This window comes from Myotis daubentonii, chromosome 2 (genome assembly GCF_963259705.1).
Source record: "Myotis daubentonii chromosome 2, mMyoDau2.1, whole genome shotgun sequence".
In the NCBI taxonomy this organism is placed as follows: domain Eukaryota; kingdom Metazoa; phylum Chordata; class Mammalia; order Chiroptera; family Vespertilionidae; genus Myotis; species Myotis daubentonii.
The window spans coordinates 5557545-5579789 of NC_081841.1; the positions used below are offsets into that span (position 1 = coordinate 5557545).

Consider the following 22245-nt stretch of genomic DNA (forward strand, 5'->3'; position numbering starts at 1 on the left):
GGGTGACTTAGAATGGAAGACACACAGAACAAGGAAGGACACAAGCCAGTGAGCTAATTCTGCAACATGGGAAAACATAGTGCAGTAAACTTTATAAAATAGGACAGTTGTGGACAGGGAGGAGATGAAGTGGCTCAGAAATTTTAATATTAGTACCGGGAAGGATAGTGACACCATTAAAGAGAAAAAGAATGGGAAGTGGATTAGGGTTTTGGGAGAAAGACAAGCTCTAATTTGGGCCTGCTAGATTTGAGATCTAGTCAGAAGCCTAGTTATGAATCTTGGAGGCCTTAAAAATGGCTCTATGGCCGAAACTGGTTGGCTCAGTGGATAGAGCGTTGGCCTGCGGACTGAAAGGTCCCGGTTCGATTCCGGTCAAGGGCATGTACCTGGGTTGCAGGCACATCCCCAGTGGGAGATGTGCAGGAGGCAGCTGATCAATGTTTCTAACTCTCTATCTCTCTCCCTTCCTGTCTGTAAAAAATCAATAAAATAAAAATAAATAAATAAAAAGCCTTTTTTTAAAAAAAAAATGGCTCTATGGATGGAAAAGACAGATATTAGGGTAATACGGTTCCTAATAGAGACAAGTCCCTCTCAGATGTGACTTGCAGGGACCTTATAACTAAAGAATTATCATGTAAGGGTACTGTCCTTGGCCCATGGGACCTTTCTGTGAAATTTTTGAACATTTTCTCACCTAGCCTCTGAATGCAGGTCGTGGCATGCATCATCATTCTGCATGGTGTGCAGTGATAATACCCTTTAGGTTTCATTGGCATTTGAAATATAGATTACTGAGTTTTAAGTTAAAAAAAATCTCAATAGGTTATCCAATTAAGTGGTGTTGCCAGAGTGGAAATAGGAGAAACACCTGTCACCCTCCCCTAGCCTGCTGTGCTTTGAATCATCTAGTTGGTTGGTGTTTCACCTCAACAGAAAAGGCTCTTAGAGTGAATAGGAAGAAAAGAGTTATATTAATGGCAAAATATTTTCTGGTGAAAATAGGTATGATTTTTAGATGCAATGAAAAGATATTACCAATACTTCCTGATCTGTGTGAATAACTGTATCATTCACTATGTTTATGGTGGTAAACATTTGCTACCGGGAAGAAAGTGTAGAATATCTGGGAAGCTTTTTCTGCTGGGTAGTGGTCCTCATATTTTCTTTGAGTTAAGCATTTGTGTGTTTTTTCAACCTTGAGAGGACAGTGTTGTAGAAGGTTTTGAGCAAGAGCAAGAGTTTGGTATTTTGTGGATTGTTATCGCCCTGCAAGACCCTTTGCAACTTCCTCTCGCCGCCCACAGCAGAATACGGAAACCCTGCTGTATCAGGCCACTTCTGCAATTACAGTCACAATTCAAGAGGATCCTTCTTTTACACTACACCCTTCCGTTTTGAGACTTTCTTTGCATTTGAAAATGTGTCTTTTGTGGTGGAATTCCTTACTGAGCCTTCATCTCTTCTCTCTCTTTGCTGCCACGCAGTGCTGCAGTTGAAGCTCCAGCAGCGGCGGACACGGGAAGAGCTGGTGAGCCAAGGGATCATGCCTCGTAAGTACCACTCTCTCTCAGCATTTGATTGAGTTGCTTTTAGGACATAATTGTGTGTACCCAGTATGCCACAGAAGGCATCCAACAGGAAACAAGGGCAACAAGTTTCATCTTTCACTCTTCTTGCTTGTGTTTTTCCAAGTTCAGGACTCTTCATCACTAAGAGCCAAAATAACTGCCCTAATTGATTGAGTTCATTGAACAAACAGTAGTAGGTTTGATGGTGTCAGCATTAGCTTTTGAATTGCACCTTTAAAAGGGTTACACTTACACGCCCTGTTACACTTCCCTTTATTGGAGGAGCGGATCTTGAGCTGTAGTACTATGAGGAAGAACCTACTTCGTGCATATGATTTGCCTTTTGTTCAGGTTTTTTTTTTGGAAAGAGAAAACTCTTTTCTGCCTGGTGTTTTGAAACAACAACAGTTTTTTGTTTGTTTGTTTTCGAGTGAGATCCTCAGGTACCCTAGTCTGGCATGGGTGTGAATGTGCTTGAATGAGACTTAGATGGGTTGTTGCAGAGCTGGGTGCAGAACTGCATTACTCAGGGAGAAATGAAACCAACCTTGGAATCTGTTAGAAGAATAATAAAATTTGCTTCTAACAGTAATAATATTCATTACAAAGTGGGTGGAAGCTGGAATCAGCAAGATTTTGCTCTTTTTTTTTTTTTTAGATTTTGCTCTTTTTGACATTTCTTTTTTAAGTCATCAACAGTGGGCTTAGACTCTCCTTCTTTCGCTTTTCTTTGTATATTATTGCTACTTGAATATACCCTAATAAAGTTAAAAAAAAATGTCGGACAACAATTCCTAGCTTCACAGTAGGAAAACTGATGTTTTTCACATTAACTCAATGCCTGCTCACCTACTGCCACTGTATTTTCCTAATTCTCATTCATTAATTCACTCAAAATATTTGAGTACCTAGTGTATGCCTGCTGATACAGCAAGATAAATCTAGCTCCCGGTCTCAGGAGTTTTTTATTTAGAAGAATACTGCTAATTAACAAGGAGACAAATAAATAAACAAGATAATTTCAGAGTATGGGAAGTGCTATGAAGTAAATTAACTGGTTGGTATGTTAATAAGTAAAAGGAATGAGATGGGGTCGTTTTGGATAAGATGGTCAAGAAAGGCCTCTCTGAATAGGAAATATTTGAGCTGAGATCTGAAGGATGAGATGGAGTTAGCCATTCAAGAGTAGGAAGAGGGCCCCGGGAGAAGGAAACGCAAGTGTAAGGGCCTAGTACAGGAAAGGGCCTGGCATATTGAAAACCTCAAGGAAGCTATTGTGGCTGGGTCTGGTAAGTGAGAGGAGAGCAGGGCCAGTTAAGATTGGTAGGGTGAACAAGACCTGAATGAGGGCCTTACCAACCACACAGAGGAGGTGGATTTTATTTTAAGTACAATGGGAAGCCATTGAAGGCTTTTAAGCAAGTGAGGGTGGGATTTTATTTATGTCATTGTAATGGCAGGTCCATTTCTGAAAGCTAAAATTGTGTGACAAGTATAAGGAATCTGAGCTGTATTTCTATCCTAAGCATGAGCCAGGGGACTTAAGTGTCAAATTCATCTTTTTGTTTATTACAATGAACTACCAAGCCATTTACCCACATTATAATGTCTTCTTTTCTGGCCCTCCAGTGAAGGATTCCGTACCCCCAACCCTTGAAGTGCCAGATAGAGCAGATGGCTTATGCAGTGGATCAGTAATGTGATGAGGTAGGGCAGTGTTGTACTTTACAGAACATTCCAGATCTGCCAATCTACAAACCTTTGTAGAGGAACAAGTTACCAAGAGTCTCATGTACTTGTTCCATTCACCAAGAACATCAGGTGTTTAGCAGCTACTTTGTGCCCAGGGTAGTCCTAGATGTTATAGAGCAGCGGTCGCCAACCAGTGGTCCGCAGACCACTGGTGGTCCGTGAGGTCTGAGAGGTTGGCAACCGCGCTATAGAGATTAAAGAATATGTCATGGTACTGTAATTACAGTACTAGTTCTGAGAGCATACTGCTACTTCTCAGAATCTATAATATGTTCACAATCTAAAACCCATACAGAGGTGCCCTGCAGTCTTCTTCCTGTCTTTCATTTGATACCAGGGGCTACTGGAGATCATTGTTTAATAGGATTTATTGAATGCAATCTCTTTGCGTAGGACTAACCATGCTTCAATTATTGCAGTTATCTGCTTATGTGTTTGTCTCTCCAACTAGACTGTGAGCTCCTTGAGAAAGTGTCTTATTTATATTTCTGTACCCAATGCCTGACACCAAATGAATGAATGGGTGAAGACACACAGTTGTAAAGTATGGTGTGTGTGTGTGTGTGTGTGTGTGTGTGAGAGAGAGAGAGAGAGAGAGAGAGAGAGAGAGAGAGAGAGAAAACAGATACTACTCTGTTGCAAACTTGTTGGATTTCTGGACATAGAGACATGGAATTTGAAATAACACTCCTATTCTGTCAGGAGGTTAGGTTTGAAAATGTTCTGAATATCTAATTGTATACTTTGGGTTATTCTCTGTATCTGTGAAGTGAGAATAGTTGTCCTTCCTATAGGAATAGAAATGACCTGCTTCTGTGAGAATACTGCATCTTCCCTCATAGCAAGAGCTATCGTCAGCTATGAACACAGTCTTGGTTTTCAGCTTTTCTAGTGAAGGAAATAGGTGGCCAACACTTAGATTGAGAGAGAATGTTGAGGCCTGGGAATAGCTTCCAGTATGAAATACCCTGCTCATCTACATACCTGGTGGTACAAGACAGGGTCCTGAGTTCCCAAAGAGGAGGCTCACTTTTTGCTAGCCTCCCCCCCCCCAGTGTGAGTAACCCTGCTTCCTCACCACAACCCTGCACCCGCTACCTTAATTCCTATTGTAATCTCCAACATCCTCCACCTCCCAGACACCATCATGTGCCATCTTCCACCAATGTCTCTAGTCTTTCAAAGAAAATATGAACAGTTCTGGGGGCAAACTGTAAATGACCAGAAAGTTGTTATTGATTATTGGAGATTTGGAACCCTGAAAAAAGTAACATTTGGTTTGAAGTGCCCACGTCCATTCCTATCTTGCTGGCTTGAGGAGTTTCTGGAAAGTGTCTTTATATTTACTTGGTTTTACAAATTAGGAAGCTGAGGGAAAGGAGCAGTGTAGTCATGGCTATATTCTGCCTCATCACTTATGTGTTCATATCTTTTATCAAATTCTTCTCATCCCCGCCCTGGCCAGTTTGGCTCGGTGGATAGAGTGTCAGCCTGCGGACTGAAGGGTCCCAGGTTTGATTCTGGTCAAGGGCATGTGCCTTGGTTGCGGGCACATCCCCAGTCGGGGGTATGCAGGAGGCAGCTGATAGATGTTTCTCTCTCATCGATGTTTCTGGCTCTCTGTCTCTCTCCCTTTCTCTCTGTAGAAAATCAATAAAATATATTTAAAAAAAAAAATTCTTCTCATCCCAATTTTTTTTTCTAGTTCTGGGAAGAAAAACCCACCCACCTCATCTCCCAGAATACTTGTGCACAGTTCCCATGTAGGACTGGCTCTCAATTCCGTCATGTCTGTAGGATACAATGTCTCCAGTGGCTCTCTTGCCTTCAGGATTGGCCATGCTTCTGCATATCATTCAAAGTTGGGATATGGCCTTTCCATAATGTTTAGGGGATTAAAGAATCTCTCAATTCCAACACACTTCTCTCTGCTGCTTGATAAGCTCTGTTCATGGCATCCAAACTATGGGATAGAGAAGTTGATTTCTGATGTATTTTCAAACAGGATCATTTCCCAGAATCCTTCATTCTCATCATGTAAACATATGTTTCATTTAACACCACTTAAACCCTACCAAATACAGAGTGCCAGATAGCAAAGGATCACATATTCCAGGCCCTAAGCTTTCTTTAATGATGTCTGAAGCTCTGCATATCTTGAGGGAGAGGAGAAATGGCACAGACAGGAAGCTGGTGTTTAAATCCAAAGATTAAAATCAGGAATGCTTCTGTATTCAGAGTGAAGACTCAGAAGAGATGGGTCTTGTGTGGTACACTCTGTTCTCAAACAAAGCACCCCCCACAGCCTTTCTCTTTGACATTTAAAGGTGCACAAGATCATAAGGTTAAGGTGAAAATTAAGAAAAATGTCCTGGCAATGAAAGCTGCTGCAAAGGAATAACCTTTTAAAGGAAAACATGGAAGTTCTGACCCAGCAACTGAGAAAAAAGTCTCCTGTAATCTTTCTGGATATGAGAGAAGACACTTGTTTGTCTCTTCCTCCTCTACCTTTTGTTATTCTGTTGTGAATCTTTGAGAAAAGCACAAAGTAACATGTTCCTGATGCTATAGTTAACCCTCAGTTTATTATTTTATGAAGTGCATGTGGAAAAATCTTGGTACCTTGTCAAGCACACGAAGAAATTATTATTTTTGTCTTACAGATTCTCTAAGGAACTTGCTTTATTTCTTGAGTGAGCTTGTTTTTGTTTTTATTTTTATTTTTATTTTTTTTTAATTAAATCTTTATTGTTCAGATTATTACATTTGTTCCTTTTTTTTCCCCCCATAACTCCCCTCCTCCCAGTTCCCGCCCCACCCTCCGCCCTCACTCCCCACCCACTGTCCTCATCCATAGGTGCACGATTTTTGTCCAGTCTCTTCCCACATCTCCCACACCCCTTTCCCCCCCCAAGAATAGTCAGTCCATTCCCTTTCTATGTCCCTGATTCTATTATAATCAACAGTTCATTCTGTTCATCAGATTATTTATTCACTTGATTCTTAGATTCACTTGTTGATAGATGCATATTTGTTGTTCATAATTTGTATCTTTACCTTTTTCTTCCTCTTCCTCTTCTTAAAGGATACCTTTCAGCATTTCATATAATCCTGGTTTGGTGGTGATGAACTCCTTCAGCTTTTCCTTATCTGTGAAGCTCTTTATCTCACCTTCAATTCTGAATGATAGCTTTGCTGGATAAAGTAATCTTGGTTGTAGGTTCTTGGTATTCATCACTTTGAATATTTCTTGCCACTCCCTTCTGGCCTGCAAAGTTTCTGTTGAGAAATCAGCTGACAGTCGTATGGGTATTCCCTTGTAGGTAACTGAGTTTCTTTCTCTTGCTGTTTTTAAGATTCTCTCTTTATCTTTTGCTCTTGGCATTTTAATGATGATGTGTCTTGGTGTGGTCCTCTTTGGATTCCTTTTGTTTGGGGTTCTCCGTGCTTCTTGGACCTGTAAGTCCATTTCTTTCACCAGGTGGGGGAAGTTTTCTGTCATTATTTCTTCAAATAGGTTTTCAATATCTTGCTCTCTCTCATCTTCTGGCACCCCTATAATTCTGATGTTGGTACGCTTGAAGCTGTCCCAGAGGCTCCTTACACTATCCTCGCATTTTTGGATTCTTTTTTCATTTTGCTTTTCCCGTTGGGTGTTTTTTGCTTCCTCGCATTTCAAATCATTGACTTGATTCTTGCGCTCCTCTGGTCTGCTGTCGGGCGTCTGTATAATATTCGTTATTTCAGTCCGTGTATGCTTAATTTCTAGTTGGTTCCCCAATATAAGATCGAGGGTCTTATTAGTTTTCGTGTAGAGCTCATTAAGTTTATCGGCAGCTTCTAAACAGTTCTTGAGAGACCTTAAAAGTGTGGTTCTGAACTCTATTTCTTCCATTGACAATTTTGTCCTGTTTCTTTGTCTCTGCATTTTGTTATGCTTCCTTGGTGCACCCCCTAGTGGTCTTTGTTCGCAGTCTTATAGATAAATCTTGATTGTTGTAGCTAATTCCAGGGAGGGTTTGACCTCCAGGCCAAGTGGCTATGAGAATCAGCTGTGTCAGCAGTGAGAGAACTCCTCTAGGGAGGTGCTAATCTAGCCTTTGCCTGAGGCTATCCGGCAAATGCCTCTGTGCAGGGCTTGGGCGGGGCGGGTCGAACAGGATCAACAGGGTGGGCCGGAGAGAGCAGTTATGGCGGCTCTCAGTCCTGTCCCCAGGGGCTCTGCCTCTCTGAGTCCCAGCACCCGCTGCAAAGCTCGGAGAGAAAGCTGCACTCGCTCTGACCGAAGCCAGACAGTCCCGCTTCTCCCGTTTGAGTCTGGGTCCCTAAAGACTCGCCTGGATCTGGTGCTCAGAGTCTGCGACTCCCTCCCTATTGAAAACGCCAACCGCGCCCTCCTCCGCCAGCCCGCTCAGCCCGCTCCGCGCACTCCGCACCTCAGAATTTGACTTCAGCACTGCGCCTCCTCTGAGTGTCCGTGTGCGTTTCTCTTTCCTCCTAGTTGTAGGACTTCCACTCAGCCAGCGTTCCTGTGGTTCTGGGTGGTGTCCCTTCCGTTTTTTGGTTACACTTTTGAAGTAGTTGTTCAAAGCAGCAAACTCCGGCGTTAACCTATGCCGCCATCTTGGTTCTCTCTCTTGTTTTTATTTTTTATTTTACATGGTGTTTCTGTGCACCCAGCCAGTGTCATGAGTAACATTTACCTCTGAATGGTTGGGAGAATCCAAAGAGTCTGAGGGCAACACAACTCAGAAGGGACAGCCAGTTAGTGTCAATCCACAGGCCTCACAAACTACCTTGCCCTGAAAGGTGCTCAAACAAGTTGCTAAGTGAAAAGTGAACGAATTGGCCAGCTTGTTGTGACTGGTTCATAGGTCTATAAGTCAGCCCAATGTACCTCACATTGAAGCTGGAAAGAGTGGTTTCATGTCATGAGTTCTTGCAGCTCTTTTTTTTTTTTTTAAATATATTTTATTGATTTTTTTACAGAGAGGAAGGGAGAGAGATAGAGAGTTAGAAACATCGATGAGAGAGAAACATCGATCAGCTGCCTCCTGCACACCTCCTACTGGGGATATGCCCGCAACCCAGGTACATGCCCTTGACCGGAATCGAACCTGGGACCTTTCAGCCCGCAGGCTGACGCTCTATCCACTGAGCCAAACCGGTTTTGGCTTTGCAGCTCTTTTTTTTTTTTTTTTTTTTAATTTATTTGTTTATTTTTTTATTTTTTAAATTAAATCTTTATTGTTCAGATTATTACATTTGTTCCTCTTTTTTCCCCCCCATAACTCCCCTCCTCCCAGTTCCCGCCCCACCCTCCGCCCTCACTCCCCACCCACTGTCCTCATCCATAGGTGCACGATTTTTGTCCAGTCTCTTCCCACATCTCCCACACCCCTTTCCGCCCCCAAGAATAGTCAGTCCATTCCCTTTCTATGTCCCTGATTCTATTATAATCAACAGTTCATTCTGTTCATCAGATTATTTATTCACTTGATTCTTAGATTCACTTGTTGATAGATGCATATTTGTTGTTCATAATTTGCATCTTTACCTTTTTCTTCCTCTTCCTCTTCTTAAAGGATACCTTTCAGCATTTCATATAATCCTGGTTTGGTGGTGATGAACTCCTTTAGCTTTTCCTTATCTGTGAAGCTCTTTATCTGACCTTCAATTCTGAATGATAGCTTTGCTGGATAAAGTAATCTTGGTTGTAGGTTCTTGGTATTCATCACTTTGAATATTTCTTGCCACTCCCTTCTGGCCTGCAAAGTTTCTGTTGAGAAATCAGCTGACAGTCGTATGGGTATTCCCTTGTAGGTAACTGAGTTTCTTTCTCTTGCTGCTTTTAGGATTTTCTCTTTGTCTTTTGCTCTTGGCATTTTAATTATGATGTGTCTTGGTGTGGTCCTCTTTGGATTCCTTTTGTTTGGGGTTCTCCGCGCTTCTTGGACCTGTAAGTCCATTTCTTTCACCAGGTGGGGGAAGTTTTCTGTCATTATTTCTTCAAATAGGTTTTCAATATCTTGCTCTCTCTCATCTTCTGGCACCCCTATAATTCTGATGTTGGTACGCTTGAAGCTGTCCCAGAGGCTCCATACACTATCCTCGCATTTTTGGATTCTTTTTTCATTTTGCTTTTCCGGTTGGATGTTTTTTGCTTCCTCGCATTTCAAATCATTGACTTGATTCTTGCGCTCCTCTGGTCTGCTGTCGGGCGTCTGTATAATATTCGTTATTTCAGTCCGTGTATGCTTAATTTCTAGTTGGTTCCCCAATATAAGATCGAGGGTCTTATTAGTTTTCGTGTAGATCTCATTAAGTTTATCGGCAGCTTCTAAACAGTTCTTGAGAGACCTTAAAAGTGTGGTTCTGAACTCTATATCTTCCTTTGACAATTTTGTCCTGTTTCTTTGTCTCCGAATTTTGTTATGCTTCCTTGGTGCACCCCCTAGTGGTCTTTGTTCGAAGTCTTATAGTTAAATCTTGATTGTTGTAGCTAATTCCAGGGAGGGTTTGACCTCCAGGCCAAGTGGCTATGAGAATCAGCTGTGTCAGCAGTGAGAGAACTTCTGTCCTCTAGGGAGGTGCTAATCTAGCCTTTGCCTGAGGCTGTCCAGCAAATGCCTCTGTGCAGGGCTTGGGCGGGGCGGGTCGCACAGGATCAACAGGGTGGGCCGGAGAGAGCAGTTATGGCGGCTCTCAGTCCTGTCCCCAGGGGCTCTGCCTCTCTGAGTCCCAGCACCCGCTGCAAAGCTTGGAGAGAAAGCTGCACTCGCTCTGACCGAAGCCAGACAGTCCCGCTTCTCCAGTTTGAGTCTGGGTCCCTAAAGACTCGCCCGGATCTGGAGCTCAGAGTCTGTGACTCCCTCCCGATTGAAAGCGCCAACCGCGCCCTCCGCCGCCAGCCCGCTCCGCGCACTCTGCACCTCAGAATTTGACTTCAGCACTGCGCCTCCTCTGAGTGTCCATGTGCGTTTCTCTTTCCTCCTAGTTGTAGGACTTCCACTCAGCCAGCGTTCCTGTGGTTCTGGGTGATGTCCCTTCCGTTTTTTGGTTTCACTTTTGAAGTAGTTGTTCAAAGCAGCAAACTCCGGTGTTAACCTATGCCGCCATCTTGGTTCTCCTCTTTGCAGCTCTTTTTTAATAAACTTTTGCCACATCTTCACTCCCTAACCCTTCAGTTCTACAGTTTGATCTCTTTGTCACACTTCAGCTATCATTGTGAGCTAAGTGGTCTACACAGAGACAGTGTGGCCCAGTTGCACTTATAGCCAATTTAAGCTGTGATTTTACTGGACCTCAGGGTTAGCTGAACGTCTCCTGTTCATCTAACTATGGTATTCTCTACACCAAGAAAAAGTTTATTCTAATCCCTGAAAGAGGTTATTTAATGGCTGGAAGTATCAAGTTTGATTACTATGATTGATCCCTTTTTCTCTGAATCTAAAATTCTTCTTAATAATGTTTTATTATTTGTAACTTGGGGGAATTATTATTCTTCACCAAATATACAAACTGAGTTTCAAGATTTTCCTTCCTGAGTACTTATGGATCAAATGCATTTTGGTAAATATCTTTTAAAACTAATTTCTGCCTTGGCCAGTGTGGCTCAGATAGTCGGAGTGTCGTCCCATGCACTGGAAGTTTGTAGGTTTGATTCTGGGTCAGGCACAAACATAGGTTGCTGGTTTGATCCCTGATTGGGGTGCGTAGGGGAGGCAACCAATTGATGTATGTCTCTCACATCGATGCTCCCCTCCCTCTCTCTCCTCCTTCTCTAAAATCAGTTTAAAAATTTTAAAAACTAATTTCTGCTTTTATAATCCTTAAGAAGATAAAACAACCTCAGAGTTTGTTTCAGAGTTTCTTGTAATGAGAAAGAGACTGATTTGTCACTTTCAGCCCATTTTTATTAAGCACTAGGATGCCATGTGATTTAGTCCCCAGGTTTCCATGAATTCGGAAGAACTAGCCTCTAGACCAGTGAGCTCGGCGTGTCAGCATTTTGAAAAACCCTAACTTAACTCCGTGTCACATATAGAAACTTTCTGATATTTGCAACCATAGTAAAACAAAGACTTATATTTTTGGTATTTACTTTATATATTTAAATGCCATTTAACAAAGAAAAATCAACCAAAAAAATGAGTTAGTGTGTCACCTCTGACACACGTGTCATAGGTTCGCCATCACTGCTCTAGACCAGCCCTGCCCAATAGCACTTCAGAAATGATAGAAATATTCTGTAACATTAGGCACATGTGCTGTTGAACACTTGAAATGAGATTAGCTTGAGTGAGGAGCTGGATTTTTAAACTTAATTTAATCTTAATTCATTTAAATGTAAATAGTCACAGGTGGTTGGTGGCTATTTTATTATAGAGTTTTAGACCTTACTCTGCCACTTAGGAACAAGGTGACTTTGGGCAACTCAGTTAACTCTTTTGAACTCTACTTCAACTTTTATAAAATGGGGGTAATAATGCGTGTCTTACCTACCCCACAGAATTAGTTTGGAGATATACGAGATGACATGTTGTTCACACTTTTGAAATACAGGCATTGTTATTCTCGGCAGACCAGGAGAGGAGCATTAGTTTTGATCTGCCATCTTGTGAATCTGAATACAGCTTTTAATATATATACATATATCACTAATTTCTGTCAAAACCAGTGTTTGGGAACAGGAACTATTTTCAATAAACAAAATCCTCCTTAATTCTACTTTTCTCCCTACTTGTGGATTTAAAAACAATTGCTGAAAATTGTCAAGAATCAATATAGTTCTCTGTTAAGATAGTCGACTCATTTTATTTGCATGCCCTCTCTGTGGTAGCGGATGCTTCTTTTTTAAAGTCTCTTAAAACTAACAAGTGTCTGAATTAGAAATAATGGGTTTTATTTGCTTGTTTGTTTCTGGGCAACTTCCCAAGAGACAGAAATGTTCACCAGTGGGGACATAGTATTGATTCCAGAGCAGATGAGATGGCCTGGTTTGAGGCTGAGTTGCCCTTTAAAAAACAACAATTTACAGATTTAAGATGACAAAATTGTAGGCTTCAAGGAACTGTCATTTGTTTTGCTTTTAAGTGAAGTGTTAATAATATTGAAGAGATGTATGTCTCAACGGAGACTTTGTAAACTATGAGTTTGGGTGGGGACTAGAGTGGGAGCAGATCCTCACCTGGGCTGTGGTCATTTCCCATTGGCTCCAGTCCACCAGGAGCTGCAAGAAGCACTGCGTGGCAGTCTCTGAACTGCTGTCCCTGGAGCTCAGAAAAGGCGTCCCCCACGCTCTGTAATTGGCTCACTGCTCCCCTCCAGTCAGTGCCCTCAGGCTCACACTTCTCTCAAAGCCTCACGCTCACACATGTTAGTGTCATCCATTTGGCTCTTTTAGATACACAGGTAGTTTTGGATGAAAGAGCTAGTTTCCTTTTTTTGCTGCCGGGAGCCGGTCCATCCTTGCTGTTTCAAGGGACCTGGCATATATGGCATATGGTTCTTAATATGTTTGCTCACCTTCTTGGCGCTGTGTTTTAACCAAAGTCACCTCTCCGAGAAAGGTTGAATCCCCAGGTAGGGATTTTCCCCTGAAGTTAGGGAGGGAATAAAACCCCTCAACTAAGTGCCAGGCGGGTAATTAATCCCTTTAACTACGAACAATCATGCTTAAACTACATAATCTTTTCTCCCTGGAATGGAGATAAGAAACGCCCTAACCTTTGTAATAGAGATTGATAGGATTGAATCAACTGGTATAAATACAGTTGTAACAAGACAGAAAGACTCAGAACTCAGGAGACAGAATTCAGAAGACAGAACCTACACGGAGCCTAGAGACAGAAGAACTTCGCTGGCGAGAGCATGCCAGAGGATCCTGGACCGGGACTGGCCTCGGAGCCTAGAGACAGAGCCTAGCGGGAGAACATGGCAAGGGATCCTGGACTGAACCTGACTACAGAGATTGGCAGGAGAACCTGACTGGAACCTGGACACTGAACCTGACTGGAGAGCCTGGACAGAACCTGGCTGGAGAACCTAGCGAGGGAACATGGCTACAGAACCTCGCTGGAGATCCGAAGCAGAACCTCTCTGGAGATCCGGGCTGGAGATCCTGGCTAGGCTGCTGATCAACTGAACGCTGTCTCCGTGACATTCCTTCTTCACCGACTCCGTCCACACCTTTGGGGAAACCCTGGACCCGCTGGGGCTGGACCCCGGCATTTTGCTTTTGTTTTAATTGAAATTTAATTGACATATAGCATATTGGTTTCAGCTGTATACCATAACTTTCTTTTTTTTAAGAAGTGAAGAATCCTACGTCATAGATAATGTAAATGAGCACAGGAATGTGATTGTTTAACTGGAGTTGACTCCAAGTTTAAATGGCATTTGTAAAACGTGTTCAGAATTGTGGCTTCCCTAGACTTGAAGCTGAGAGAAAATTGTGTTAGGCATGTGACCTCAGAAATCTTCTCTTTTATCTCAGGAGACAGCCAGCTGGGTACATCAGTCCCAGGCCTTTCTGATAGATGTCATCATCCATTCTCTCTTCCTGGTGTTGTAGGATATCCTACCTCAGTGGTCAGTGACTAGGATAGAACCTCCTCCTTGGCCAGTTGCTAACAAATCCTAAAATAGGACTCTATAGTTAGTTTGTATGTTCACATTCTGAGCATATTCATTGTTGAGTTCAAAGAAGGGTCCCACAGGGAGCTCTGTTGAATATGCCCTCGAAAGTAGTCTTCTTGATATGAGTTCTTGATACAATTGAATGTCTAAAAGGTATGGTAGGTATTCAGTTTCACGTAATTATTAGTTTTGGAAATGTCTGAGATATCCAAGGCTCACTTCTTTTCAAGATGGTAAATGAAGGAATTTATAGTCACTTGTCGAAACTACTCACTAATTTTACCTAAACAGTATAAATCCTAAAGCATTATACACCCAAGGGATAGCCCTGATAGATATATGACAGGGTTGGAAATTTAAAATTCTTCAGTTTAGCCCTACCTGGTTTGGCTCAGTGGATAGAGCATTGGCTTGTGGACCAAAGGGTCCTGAGTTCCGTTCCGGTCAATGGCACGTACATTCGTTGCAGGCTCCTCCCCAGCCTGGGCCCTGGTTAGGGCACATGCAAGAAGCAACCAATCAATGTGTTTCTCTCACATCGATATTTCTCTCTGTCTTTCCCTCTTTCTTCCACTCTCTCTAAAAATCAATGGAAAAATATCCTCAGATGAGCATTAAAAAAATAATAAAATTCTCCAGTTTAGTGGGATGTTATTAGCAGAAGAGCAAGGTGATTTGGAGCTTATATTTAAACAGATGACTTAGGCATATTGATTATAGGGCTTCAAAAAGAGGGGAACCTGGCTGGAGTGGCTCAGTTGGTTGAGCGTCGTCCTGTGCACTGAAAGGTTGCCATTCAGTTCCCTGTCAGGGCACGTACCTGGGTTGGGGGTTTGATCCCCATGTGGGAATGTATGGAAGGCAACTGATTGGTGTTTCTTTCTCACATCGATGTCTGTGTCTGTGTCTGTGTCTGTGTGTCCATCGTCCCTCCCTCCTGTCTCTCTCTCCTTTCTTCTCACTCAGCATGTTCTAACTTGTGTGTGTGTATACTGGGATCACAAATGATCCGGAACATTAGACTGGTCAGTGGTTTGAAAACCAGATATAAATAGGGCTGGCATATATGTCAAAGAGAAGATTGGAAGTCAGATTCAAAATATTTGGGCCCTGATACTTTAACCTTTTGGAATTCACTGTACCCGTTGATATTCATGCTATACAAGATTGTGCACTGACCTTTTCTCCCAGTCTGGAGTCTCTTTCACCGTCAGTGAGCCAAGGGTGTGAGACTGGAACAGCTTGCACTTCTGGGTCGGTAAAGATTTAGCATCCTTGAGCCTCTGCTTTTTATATTCATTCTTGTAGGTACTTGGCTTTCCTGCTGATTTGGGTGGCAGTGACAGTCCTGGTGCCAAAACAGGGTGGTGGCAAGTCTGAGAACCAAAACAGGATGTGTATGAAGCACGTTTTCTGACTGTTTGGATCCTTGCTTGTCTCAGAATGTGTGCCCTTCCCCATACTCCACCACCCAAGCTCTTTCTTTGATTTACATGAACTTACTTCTGGTTTTCATTGTCATGGCCGGTATTTGGAAATGTTGACACAACTCTTTGGTTAATGGTCTTTGTTGCAGGATATTTTTGTAGGCATTTTGGTATGACAGCTAAAAACAGTAAAACAAAAAATGGAAGTCAAGCCTACTTAGCTTTCAGCATTCGACTCTACACATACTGTTTTCTTCAAAAGGAGAATGGCAGAGAGGGAAAAAATTAAAACAGTAACAATGCCTCAAGCTTAACAGAGCTTCTAGCAAAGTATTTTCACTTTGTTTAATGCTAAGTCATCAGAGTAGTTTGTATAATTGCCGTTTTGTGGATGAAAATACTGAGGCTCAGAGAGGTTGTGTGACTTGCCCAGGGTCACACCGCCACTAAATACAGGCAGATCCCATCCAAGTTTCTGGCTCCAAACTCCATGCTAATTACTGAAGACCATGGTTTAATGGTTCTTATTGACATAGGAATTTTGTGATGGTAGGCTGCTGTACTTTCACCAAAATTTCAACTTTGAAAATAGCATCAAATCAGGACCCTTAGTTGGTGAGGTAAGGTGAAAGTTGGTAGTAGTGGTGAGAGTAACCCTGTTATTTTTAAGTACTCCAAAAAAATTGCTTCTGAGTTGCTGCTCTTACCTGCTGGTTGTGAGGCTTAAAGGCTACAGGCATGCATGCATGTTTCCACATCTGTCATAATAACCCTTAGTTAAATCAGAGGTTCTTGATTTCTTTTGTGCCATATTGCTCCTTGGAAAATTTTACACAACCTCTCACTAGACAGTTGCCTAAGCAGTATCCCAAATTCAACACACAGTTTCTAGGGATTCACAGATACTCTAAAGCTGGTACAGTGCATCCAGGTTAAGAGGCTCTGCTCTGCCTGGCTACGGAATCCTAAGAAAAATCATCTACATAATGGTTAATAGTCTAAAAACCCTTACACACCAGTGACACAGCCGACCTCTGTGCTTCATTGCTCAGCGGGTAAGTGACTCTCCCCACTTCCTGTACTGGTACCAGTGAACTCTTTGCTCCTCACTCACTGCGTGCTAAGACCAAGGACTACGTTTCTGTGCTGCCTTCCACTGATTGTGACTGTCATGCCCTAGATTCTGACAGCAGCGTGTGGAATCCATCCCTGTTGAATCAGGCCCCTGCAAGGCTTGTGAGGAAAAGGGCAAAAAGCTTTGATCCATTGACCCTTAGAAACAAATGCTTTGCAACTCAAAGCACTGATCCTGAAAGGGGCTCAGGAGATTAAACTGTTTGCCATTTATGAGCACCTAGGCAGGCCATAGTTGAAATTTTGAGTTAAGCTGTTGAGAAAGGTACCTTTTAGTCACTTTGCCTCTGATGGGAGAGAATGAGCAAATAAAGGTCTTTACTTCCTTATCAGCAGTGTCACCTTTCCTCTGCATTTTGGACTAGAAAAACAATGGTTTTTTAAATTGTAGTGGCATCAGAATCCTCAGAGATCTTACTAAAGATTAAAAAAAAATTTTTTTTAATCCTCACTCAAGGGTATTTTTCCATTGATTTTTAGAGAGTGGAAGGGAGAGGGAAAAGAGAAAGAAACCTCAATGTGAAAGAGACTCATTGATTGGTTGCCTTCTGAACGCTTTATCCATGGAGCCAAACTGGCTAGGGCAAGATTAAAATTCTTGAGGCCCAGGAATCAGCATTCCAGAGACATTCTAGTGCAAATGGTTCTTGAACTACACTTGGAGAAACACTGGACCAAGGGTTGCTGGTATCTTTCCCCTTTTCATTTTTACTGATGGCTAGACTACTGTTACTCTCTTCTCCCCAGGGGTTCTGAAGTAGAGGATGGCCCTGTCCACATAAGTCAAGTGTTGATGACAAATTTCTAAGACAGTTTAAGGCTGCATAATATAAAATGACTAGAGGCCCGGTACATGAAATTCGTGCACTGGGGAGGATGAGTCCCTCAGCCCGGCCTGCACCCTCTCGCAGTCTGGGATACCCCTTGCTCCTTACCAACTGCCTGCTTGCTGCTTCTTACCGCTCTGCTTGCTGCTCCTTAGCACTTCCGCAGAGGCGGGAGAGGCTCCTGCCACTGCCGCTGTGCTCACCAGCATGAGCCCGGCTTCTGGCTGAGCGGCACTCCCCTTGTGGGCGCGCACTGACCACCCGGAGCAGCTCCTGCATTGAGCATCTGCCCCCAGAGGTCAGTGTGCATCATAGTGACCGGTCGTTCCATCTGTCATTCCGCCGTTCGGTAGATTTGCATATTAGGGCTTTATTATACAGGATTGAGTATAGAGAACTTACGAACCCCTGTCTCCAGTGCTAGGAAAAGCCTGCCTTTCCTTTGGCCTTAAACCACGTCAGTGGTCAGTGGTCAGTTTGGCAGAGTTAACGAACTGCCTGGAGCAGTGTGACAAACTTCTGAGCTAGGGCCAAGGGATGTGGCAAAAGACTCAGTTAACTTGGAAGGAGTTTGATTATTCAGCAACTCCCTCTTTTTGCTGTGTCCTTAAAGAGAGGCTGGAGGGAAAAAGGAGTGGGAGAATGTGGGCCCCTTGACTTGCTAAAGTCCTCCCTTGTGTTCCATTGCCAACATTAGAGAAAAGGACAAGGCAGCATTTCTTTCCAGAGGAATAACAGGGAAAGAAAGCAAAATGTGAAAGATCAGATTAAAATCAGTTGGAGGTGTTTTTGTTTTGTTTTGTTTTGTTTTGATAACTATCACATTTTGGGGGTGGGGGGGAAATCAGGGACATGACTTTTCCAACCCACCACCACCCTCCCCTTCCTGCTAACTCTCTTATGCTGAAATGAACATAAATAAAAAGATCTGAATTTTGAAATCAGAAGAACCAGAGTCTAGTCTTCGTCCTGCAGCTGATGAGGATGTGATCTCAAATCAGTTCTCCATTATATAATGTGGAAAATAACAGCTCAAGTAAGGCAATTCCCAGCACCCTAGGCAGCCATGGGGGCGGGGGCACAGAAACATTTCACATATCTTTTATTTGTATTCCCCTCAGCCTTTTTATCAGTGGCAAGGTTGATGGGCACAACCCTACTTTCTTAGGCTGGAATTTTACTTCCTCTAGTACTACTTGGGAGTGGAGTCCTATAGGGCCCTGTATGGCTACCCCTCATCTCCTCCCACTCTTCTCTTTGTTCCATGTGCTCTGCCACTCTGGCCTCTATGTCCCTCTGTCACTCAGGCAGTTTCCCACTCAGGGCCCTCCTTGCTGTTTTCCTTGTCTGGACGGCTCTTGCCCAGGTGGCTGCAGGACTCACTCCCTTCCTCCGGGCCGCTGCTCAAATGTCACATCAGAAAGTCTTTCCTAACCACTCCATAGGAACTGCTCCCACTCTGTTGCCATAGCCTGCTTTATATTTCGTCATCGTATGTATCACCTACTACTGTGTGGTATGTTTGTTTTACACTAGAGTGTAAGTTCCACAAGAGCATGGGTATCCCAGCACCAAAACAGGGTCTGACACATATGGGCTCTCAGTAAATACTTATTGGGAGAGTGAGTGAGTAACTGTTAGTACGATTTAAGCTCTCGGGGACATAAACCTCCAGACTCCACTTCCTCACCTCTTACTCCCAACCTGTGGTGGTTAATTTCTGCCTCCACCAACACACTGGCATAGTTCTGAGCCCATTAGCCATGTCCTTAGTATAAGTAATCCTCTGGACACTTAGTAAGCCTTATTTCATCTGCCTGCCCACTTAGTAAGCCTTATTAGCATCTCTCTTTTTCTACCCACACTCTTTTCTTTATGCTTACTCTTTGCCTGGCCCTTTCCTGCTTCTGTGAGCCTCAGGTTCCTATGCTAGGCTCTCATCATGACCTAAGGGAATTCTGGGATTCCCTTAGATTCAGCCTGGGAAGTATTGTCTTCTATCCTAGGTATTGTGTCACATTATCCATAGATGATCACACACACACACACACACACACACACACACACACACACACACCACTTGCACATCTAAAAATATATATATAACCATAATATGCAAATAGACCGAACAGCGGAACAACTGAACAACTGGTCGCTATGACATGCGCTGACCACCAGGGTCGTGCGTGGAACATGGTGGTTGCGGCAGCAGGCAGCAGAGTGCGGAACATGGCAGGCGTCAGCTGCGGCAGGATAGTGGAGCAGATAAGTGGGGGTGCCAGACCAAGGCGGGGTGCCGGTCGCTGTCATTGAGGCAAACCTCTGGTGGTTACTGAAAATTCTTTGCTCCCGTGCACCCGCTACCAGCACCTGGCGCTGGTCCCAATTGCTCTGTGCTGTCAGCGGTTGCAAGCGGGCCAGCGCCATCAGCACATGGGAGCAGCAGCGGAGGGAGCGGGGCTGCCGGCAGACAGGGGACCAGGGGCCGCAGCAGGAGAAACCAGACGGAGGCAGGGAGGATGGGCCGAGACCCACCCCTGTGCCCACCGCAGCCTCATGGCCCACAGTTCCTTTCAAGGTGCACGAATTTGTGCACTGGGCCCCTAGTCTCTTTATAGGATATCTCACCATCAACTAATGCCCCAAACTGAACACAGTCTCTCCCACCCTGTCCCAAGTTCATCATCCTGTGTCCCTTGTCTGGGAGTGTTAATGGCACCATTCACCCAGTCATTCCATTTTGTTCTTCTAAATGGCCTCTTGGACACTACTAAGTGATCTTGTAAAAATGCAATTCTCATTATTTTGCAGTTCTTGCTGTAAGAATTGATTTCATGCAGGGACCATCAGTAGATGCTAAAAACATTAAGTAAATGGTGGTTAGGGAACAGGATTTTCACATGTCCTCAAAATGTTACCCCACAGATAACATATTAATTACAAACGGTGACATGCTCTGGTGTCACCTTTCAAACGTTTAGCACCATCAGTGGTCGTACAACATGATATATGTGCCTCTTGATGTTAAGAGGTACACATCACCTCTGTAGTCCTCATGCCAAAAATGTTTAGCCTAAATCTGATGAGGAAACAGACTCAAAATATAGGACATTCTTTCTGCAAGACTGCTGGCTTACATACTTAATTCAGTGCCATTAAAAATGGAAAAGGTAGGAATACTGTTCTAGATTGTGACTAAAGAGACAGCTAGCTAAATGTGGTATATGGGACTCTTGACTTAATCTTGGATTGAGTGGGGAGGGAGGGGGGATTCTGTAAATTAGATTATATTATTGAATTATTATTAATTTTCTTAGGTGTGATAATGGTAGTTATGTAAGAGTATGTCCTTATTCTTAGGAAATACACTGAAGAATTTAGGGATGAAATGTGATTATTATCTGCAGTTTACCTTCAATTGATTCGGTAAAGAATAACAAAAGGTGTGCGTGCCTGTGTGCAAATGAGAAAGAGGTAAAACAAATATCGCTAAAAAAGAATTGGTGAATCTAGGCCAGTTATAGGGCTGTTCATTATTTGTTCTTTTGATGTTTGGGGGTTTAAAAAATTCTAAATTAAAAGAGGGCGTGGGAAGGAGAGCATGTGAGTGCAGGCATGGGGGTGACACAAATATGTGCCAATTACCAGGTGTGTTTCTGCTCGTTTTACTTTTTAATGAAAAATATCAAATTAGAAATAACTTCCCCACCCTATCCATGTAGTTCTGGCCTTTGATATTGCCAGGGCAGGGGTATTGGGGTGCTTCATTACAGCCTTGCAAGGGGAGTGGGCTGGACTCCCCACTTAACCTTTCCTGGTGGGGCTGAGGCCCCTCTTTTTTTTCTTCTGGTGTCTGGCTGGAATAAAACAATTGTTGTCTAAAAGCTTTCCATCTTGCTAGGCTGCCCTTTTCCTGGTCCTTTGGCTAGTGGAGTAGGTTTCGTAAGGGCTTTTTTGTTCCACCTTCACTGGCATTTCCAAGTTGCTGACTTTTTACAGCACCGGGTCTGGTACGTATGAAGCAAAAGGAAACCTAGGAAACTCCCTACTGTCTTGTTCTTCGGGTCCCAAGGCCCCTAGCCAGTCTGCCTTCTTCTCTCCACCTTTCAGAACTTGCTGTTTGTATTATATACAAAGTGCAGAGTTTCCGTTGTACTTAGTGGGAGGAATAGAGAAAAGTATGTCCGCTACATCTTCCCAGAATCAGAATACATTGAAGCTCTTCATGGGCTGGCCCCTGCCTCCCCTTACAGCCTCATCATCCTCCCATGAACTCCTAGGTCCATCCATGTCAGACTACTTGAAATTGTGTGCTTTCACCCCTTCATGCTCTCACTCTTCCTCTGCCTCAGGTGACCGCTTGACTCTCTTCCTTGTCTGCCTGTGAAGATTGTATTCCATTCACTTGGATTTTCTCTGTAAAATCTACTTGGTCACTTCACACACTTCTCTCAGGCTGAATATTGCCTCTTCTGTGCTAGGTGGCACTTTAAATCACCTCTACGATTGTACTTTTTTTTTTTTTTTAATATATCTTATTGATTTTTTACAGAGAAGAAGGGAGAGGGATAGAGAGTTAGAAACATCGATGAGAGAGAAACATCGATTAGCTGCCTCCTGCACGCCCCCCACTGGGGATGTACCCGCAACCAAGGTACATGCCCTTGACCGGAATCGAACCTGGGACCCTTGAGTCCGCAGGCTGACGCTCTATCCACTGAGCCAAACCGGTTCAGCTCTACGATTGTACTTTCATCTTGTATTGTAATTGTCTTTTTCCCTAAGCAGACCCTGAGCTGCCTTTGAGGGATGGGACTCGATCCTGTATATCTTTGTTCTCAGTAACTAGCATAGTACAGTGGGCCCTCAAATAACATCGCTTCATCCAGC

The 22245-nt window shown here is 43.3% G+C and overlaps 1 protein-coding gene across 4 annotated transcripts in view; it reads left to right on the forward strand.

Moving 5' to 3' along the window:
- MRTFA (myocardin related transcription factor A) overlaps positions 1-22245 on the forward strand; it is a 115366-nt gene that overhangs the window by 61047 nt on the left and 32074 nt on the right. For all 4 annotated transcript variants that reach the window (XM_059681466.1, XM_059681465.1, XM_059681464.1 and 1 more), the window contains one exon: positions 1491-1556. In XM_059681466.1, coding sequence (XP_059537449.1) covers positions 1491-1556 — 66 coding nt within the window. Of the gene's footprint in view, positions 1-1490; positions 1557-22245 lie in introns of those variants that run through there.